At 44.0% G+C, this 7121-nt stretch overlaps 1 protein-coding gene across 1 annotated transcript; it reads right to left on the bottom strand.

Moving 5' to 3' along the window:
* Positions 1-1668: 1668 nt before the first annotated feature.
* Positions 1669-7070, bottom strand: LOC109305350 (allograft inflammatory factor 1-like). Its single transcript, XM_019528354.1, has 5 exons — positions 7056-7070; positions 6757-6886; positions 5796-5837; positions 4117-4279; positions 1669-2030 (listed from the first exon to the last, which is right to left on the bottom strand). The coding sequence occupies exons 1-5, from the start codon at positions 7068-7070 to the stop codon at positions 1871-1873; spliced, it is 510 nt and encodes a 169-aa protein (XP_019383899.1). The 3' UTR covers positions 1669-1870.
* Between the last annotated feature and the right edge of the window lie 51 nt (positions 7071-7121).

The raw sequence follows: 7121 nt of genomic DNA, 5'->3' as shown, positions 1-7121 counted from the left end.
TTTTTTTTTTTTTTTGTTTTGTTTTTTTTTTTTACATACACCATGCCCTGGAATAAGATGCTCACTTCATTTATGAGAGGCAGAATGAATAAAAATAGATATATGTATATAAATATATTTTATTCATTCTGCCTTTCATAAATGAAGTGAGCAACTTATTCCAGGGTAGGTGTGCATGGTATTTATTATATATTATGTTTCCTTGTAATGACCGAGTAGCAGCAACTGGAGACCTGACCCTCTCAGGAACCTGCTCAGCAACTGGCAGAAAATGCTCTTACCATTTTTCCCCACAGATAATATGCCCTACTTCCAGCAACAAGTATCCTGTATGTGAGAAAATATGGCATGTTTGACTGTCTTTAACAGATACCAGCAAGATATCCTCTTTTACTGCATTCTCAACTCCCAAGAACTTCTTTTGATAGCAGGCTCTGAGGCAGCCTGCTTTTCATAGATTTCATAGACATTTGGGCTGGAAGGGACCCCGGAGGATCATTGAGTTCAGCCCCCTGTCCCAGGGGCAGGAAGTCAGCAGGGATCATAGGATCCCAGCAAGATAAGCATCCAAATGTGTCTTGAAGGCCTTCAAAGTGGGTGCTTGAACTGTCTCCAGTGGCAGTCTATTCCAAAACTTGGGGGCTTGGACAGTGAAGAAGTTCTTCCTTAAGTCCAGCCTGAATCAGTTGCAGTGGAATTTATGACTGTTCGATCTTGTCATCCCTTGGGGTGCTCTGGTGAACAATCATTCCCCCAGATCCTGGTGAGTGCCCCTGATAAACTTATAGGTGGCCATCAGATTGCACCTGAGCCTGCGCTTTTCCAGGCTGAAGAGTACCATAGCTCTCAGCCTGTCATCGTAAGGTTTGTTTTCCTGCCCTCTGATCATGCGTGTGGCTCTTCTCTGGACTCTCTCAAGCTTCTCCATGTCCTCTTTGAATTATGGAGTCCAGAACTGGACACAGTACTCAAGCTGCACCCTCACCAAGGCCAAGTACAATGGGACAATGACGTCCCAGGATTTGCTTGAGAAGCATCTATGGATGCAAGCCAGCATTTTGCTAGCTTTACTAGCTGCAGCATCGCACTGCAGGCTCATGTTCATCTTGTGAAGAATCATGTGGCTTTCACATAGTACTGTCAATTCTCACACTATTACTGAGAATCTTCCAATGTTTGCCACCTCCCTCCCTACCCCCGGCTTTTAAGAAACGGAAACCCAGCTCCCTGAATCCTGCATCTGAGAATCTTAGACACTACTGCCAAGATGGCAGGAAAAAAACCGGCAACACAACAAAAAAAATTGTACTTTTTTTTTTTGTTTGTCTTTCAGTCAGTCTTCAAAGGGTTAGATTATATAACTTTGAGTCCTGTTCTATTATATACAGAAAAGGACTAACTTGGGCAAGAACAGTAGATTCATAAAACTTCAGGAACTGGCTTGGGACAGCTAAATTCTGTTCCTGGTTATCACCAATGCACGGCCCAAAAATTCACTCCCTTGCTCCCCCAACCCCAAAAGCTCATGTGCAAGTCTTGTCAGAGACTAAGGCCTTTGGGGCAGGAACAGTCTTGCTACGTGTTGGTATGACACCAAGTTCAGCAAAACCTATTGGCACTACCCACTGGGGGTGGGGGGGAAGAAAAAATAAATAAATAAATAAATCACTGGTTCTCTCCTGCGTAAGATCATAGACAGCCCACAGACAAGTTAATGTGCCTTGCCTTGGGTAGCTTTTTATTTAGAAGGATCTGAGCTATATCTCAAGTATCCAAGAGTGCCTTGTACAAGGTTTACCTCCTCAGCAAGCCTTTCTGTATATCAAGTCAGTGCCTTCCAGGTTTCTTATGCAGCCTGGTAGGTCTTAAACTAGTCATCAGCTGGAGATGGAGGTGGTGGCGGTGGGAGAGTAGAAAGTGGAGAGGAAATGCACTCTGTCTCAGGCCCCAAGTAGCTTGCACGTGAGCCAGGCTCTATCAGGGAGGGCTTCTTCACAGCATCACCTTCTTTCCCACTGTACTGCAAGAATCTGGGGAGAGGGAAGTGAACAAGGTTGATGTCAGTATAGAAAATTGAGGGGGGTGGGGAGGGGACAGGAAGGAAGAAAGGGGGAGAATACATATCCTCTAGCACTTGTATAAAAAGACTTGCTGATGAAAAAACCCTGACATATTTGCCTTTTTTTTGAGCCAAAGTGGTTGTTGTTATTGTTCCCTTACTTGAAAGTGGAAGAAACTGAAGGCGAAGAAAGGGTTGCTGATCTTGGGTTTCAGCCCAGCAGCAGCACAGGGGACTCAGCACCTTTTATAAGCCACCAATTCCCATATATTTACTCGTGTGGGAGCATCTTTTTGGAAGAGAGATTTATCTTGCTTGTGAAGGTCTTTTTAAGACCTAACTGGAAGGGCACGGCTATATTGAAGGAAGACGCTGTATTCAAGATGCAAAGACAAAAGGGAAATGTTTGAACTTGAGCAAGTGATTAGGAACCTCCTGGACATCCCTGTCATTGTTAGGGATATCTCCCAGCCTAGAACCTGAAGTTTGGGCCCAGCTTACCAGAGTGGACAATATTCCAAATTTCAATCACTCCTTCAGTATAATAGCATAGATCAGCCCAGCACACTTATAATTTAATGGAGACCAGAATCTTAGTTGGCATCTTATTGCTAAGATCTGGTTCTGTCGTCAGACAAATACCTGTGCCAGTCCCACTAGAGTCCTTTGGGGTAAACTGCTCTGTCCTGACTTCCTCTCATAATTGGCCCAACTGACTTTCACAGGATTTCATGGGAAGTTAACTGTTGCAGAATATGGCTTAGATTGTTTGGCCATTCTGTCCAATGGACGGTGGGGTTCACACTGTTACCATTAGTATTACACAAACGACCAATTTATCAAATCAAGACCGAGACCTTATGAAAGGGGGATAAGGCAAAATATATTGATTACATGAATCAGATACAGAAGTTCAGATACACCACTCATACAAAAAACACACGCATATCATCATACAAATAACACACAGGACATACAGACACAAAACCACCATTCCATTCAGATGTTATAGTTACCAACAGCAGTTGCTCAATAATGGCACTGGGTGGCCAACCCAGGCCTATTGAGAAGACAAAGATAGAAACTGGAGTGGAGTAAATAGACATGTCTGTGCTCCGAAGAAAGCAGCAGTCAAGAAAGGCTCACTCAACCTGGCATTTTTCAGAGTCCTCTTTTATAGGGATTGCCATCCTTTGTTTCAGCACTTCGGGTTTTTTTCATACTGAATTTCTGTTTTTGCAGTTGTTTCTCATCCATCTTCTGCTCATCTCAGCTCAAGGTCATGTAGGTCATAAAAGTTGGTATCTCAGTTCTTGAAGAGTCCTTGCTGCCCATCTGGCAGGATATGCTACATTCCTTTTCTTCATTATCTCCTTTGTGCTGTAGGCCTCAGAGGGATTCTTCAGCCATCCATTAATTAGTTTACCGACTTATAACTTACACATTTGGCACCTTGTTGCTTACATAAACAGTTAAGTTTTCTTTTTCCTGCCTCCATGCCATTCTCTCTCTCTCTCTCTCACACACACACACACACGCTAAGCAAGACAATACAAAATGGAATCTTTGGCTACTCATAGAATATAAGGTTAACATATCCAGAGAGGCCTCCTATCACTATGACATTATTCTACTAACATTAAAATCAATATCAAAGCAGCTCAAATTCATACTACATTAGAAAAATAAGGTCCTTCTTCCAAATTAGAAGCTGTTCTGCCATAGTAGCCTGGAGATACTAGCAAGTTTCTCCTTCTTGAGCCTGTTTGCTTAGCTCCTCAGCTGCTTTCACAACTTGGATGCAAGCATGACAGCTATAGCTGGCCAGTTTTCCCCTATCTAGCTGTGATGGGCTGGTCTGAGCTAGCACCCAGATACTAGGGTGCATGGCATTTCTAACATACCCAGCAATCTCCCTATAGCCTCCAGCCCTTGATTAGAAGACATGCATCACCTAGGAAACAAGACTGAGGATACAAATTCAACCCTTTCAACCAGTGCAGTTAAGTCCTGTCTCTGCCCAAGACAAGAAAGCAAGGAGCTATTTTCACACATACCGCTGGCACATAGTTGATCTTCGTCCCAGCATAGCCATAACAAAATCCTTGTAAGGAACAGTGCTGCCTGTGTTCCCAGTGATGTCTTGGACTTGCACCCTGAGCTCCAACAAGCTTCGGAAAACTTGGAACTCCCTCAGTAGGTTGCTCAGTGTTGGATAGTCTGAAATTAAGCCAGGCTCAGATATGTTCCATGTCACAGAAGTTAGAGGTAGAAGAGACTTATTTATCACCTACTCCTGCCCCTCCAATATTGTCCTCCACATTGGAGATACAAATAAGATCTGGAGTTTATCTTCACTGAGAGTTTTAAGAAATTGTTCTATGGCTATTCTGGGCCAGAGGAGCTCCACATGTCTACCAGCATGCCGCAATAGCCCAGGCACAAGTAGTCCTAGCTCCAGGCAGAATTCAAGGTCATTACATTGCATTTGCCTCCATTAGAGCTCCTATACTGTTCCAGAGCAGCCATAGGAAAATTTCAGGAAATGTTTTGCATAGACAAGTCCCTGTGGTATCAATATGGTGATCTATGGTATACACCATTTCTTGATGTTTGTAGACAGAAGGGGCTTACACTAGTCCTGAAGGGACCTGCAGAGCAGCCTCAGTGATAAGGTTCTTCTAAATTTAAATCAGTTGGTCAACAAAAGACTCCAATATGGAAGGTTCCTAAAGGTCTTTAATACCTAGAGTGCAAGTGACACCTCATTTACCTACTTCTCCCCTCACCTCTTTGGCATTATGATAAACTGTTACATGATGACCCCCAAGCAAAGAAAGAAGAGGCATTGAACCAAGGTGCATATCCTACCATGGCCTCCACACATTAATTCTAAGGTAGTACAGGAGAGAATGGCACCTTGCCCCTCTGGATACAAGGTGTAGGTAGTCTCAAGAGAAATACAAGCATTTGGGAGAAGTGGGGAATTTTCATGTTTGTGAAGTGCTTCTTAATAGGAGACTCAAGCAAGGTCTATTTGGGACTGGATAAGAAACCTAATAAAAATATCACATACAAGGAGAAAGACATCCCATTGCTATCCTATCAAACATTGCAACCTAGGTCTTAGGTGGTTACTAGCTATGAACCATGTAGCCTTGCATTCCCTAGTCATGACAGCCATCTTGCAAACCTGGCAAGCATGTCTTTGATGTTCTACTTCCCATATTCAGGCACTGGGATTTTTCTTCCCTTGTTACAGAGCATTAAAGTGACCCCAGGAGACTGAACAGCTATGGGACAAACTTGTACTCAGGTGATCATTTCCCTCCCCCATCCTCAGCCTCATCATTCTGAATAGCACCTTTGGAGCCAGGGATATGATCCACCAACACCAAGGAGTTTCCTCAGCCGGTCTGGGATTAGCTACCAGAGTAAGCTTTAGTTAAAAAAGCTGATGGTACATGTTCTTTAGGTCAGACCCAGTTCAAATCAATGATAATACTATTGTATCTGCTGTGATTTTTTTCCAGCCCAGGTCTACTTCCCTTTATGGCTCTTATTTTGAGGATTAAAAGGAGAACCTCCTCTATACAGTCTCTCTTGTGAAGTAAGATTGAGTGTTACACCTCAGCACTTCAGTAGACATACTAGCAGAGCAAGGGGCCCTTCAGATCTGCTCTGCTGGAAGAGGGAAGCCAGGTCTACAAGCAATGAGAATTAAGTGGCATTGTACCAATTTCTCCTGTGTGCATAGCATCGTATTCCAGAAATGCACCTAGAAGAGAGAGAAGTCACCATTTTCTTAAACCAGACTTGCTGCACTTGCTTTGATCTTCTACAGCAAATAGCCATATGGAGATGCACATCAAAGGTTACTTGCCCAGGTGTCTGGGTACCCACCACCCCCAATTCTGTGGCAGAACTGATTGAGGGATGGTAGCGCTCTCTTTCACACATGCAATCAGTCATTTAACTTAACATTTCTCAGGGAATTTCTGCAAATGTTACAGATGTTTTGTTCTCTCTTAGGCTATTCCATATTTGGGTACCTGCCATTCACACACCTGGATAGGGTCTATTTCAGCTAAAAATATAAGGAGATTCCATTGGCAAGAACTGTACTGTCAGGCTAGAGATAATGACAAAAGCTGTTGCAATCAAGCAACTGACATGTGTTAGAGAGACAGCATAGGTCTCAGGAGCATTCTCTCCCCCTACAGCCTCTTCAGCATCTTGAGGCTGAATTTGCAGCTAGTGGAAGCTAGCACAGGCATTACAAATCAGTAGAGCTGTGTCAATTCACACCAGCTGGGTGTATGGGTTAAAGTCCCAAGGTCTCTATAGTCCAACTCAGTAGTGCAAAACCAAATTAAAATTACAGTATTTTTAAATTGGGGGTGGGAGGGGGAGGGAAGGAGAGTCATTGTCCTGTTTGTCGACTTGATTTATATGCCGCTTATTCCTAAACTTCTGCTTGTCCAATGAACAGGAGACCCAAGAATTACCACCAGCTACAGCCAACAGTGATCTAAACGCATAGTCCACATATGCTGACTAACTCAGACAGTGTTATGATTGCAGTACGTGTTGGGAAGTCCTTAGCAAAGCTCTGGTCTCCCTGAATATCTAGCTACCTGTTTTGGTGTTACAAAACTATCCTCTACACATCTCTCTTGTCATCAGGATGGACTTACCCTTTAGCAGTTCCAGTTTTTCCTGGAGATTTGGAATATCTTGGAATGGTTCATCAGCCAGGTACTCCTGTTCATGCAGAGAAGTGTCACCAATTGCTCTCCCTGGGCTTGTGGCATCCCCTAGGTGAGCCTATCCCAGTTCTGAATCATTATCAGACTCTTATCAGCTTGTATTTGAGAGACTCTGAGTTTGCACCCTCACCCCCACCCCCTAGTCTCTGACCATGCCCACAACCAGCCCCACCCCCTGCAGAACAAGCCACACCCCTGGCTCTGACCACACCGGCTACAACCTAGGCCATGCCCCCACCCATAATAGCAGGGGGCAGAGGCCCCACCCCCACCCTGTGGCCACAACCTTTGAC

This window comes from Gavialis gangeticus, unplaced genomic scaffold (assembly GCF_001723915.1).
Source record: "Gavialis gangeticus isolate Ggan-Ray unplaced genomic scaffold, GavGan_comp1, whole genome shotgun sequence".
Taxonomy (NCBI): Eukaryota; Metazoa; Chordata; order Crocodylia; family Gavialidae; genus Gavialis; species Gavialis gangeticus.
Note: the sequence above shows the minus strand (reverse complement) of the source record. Positions and strands in the feature narration are given on the sequence as shown.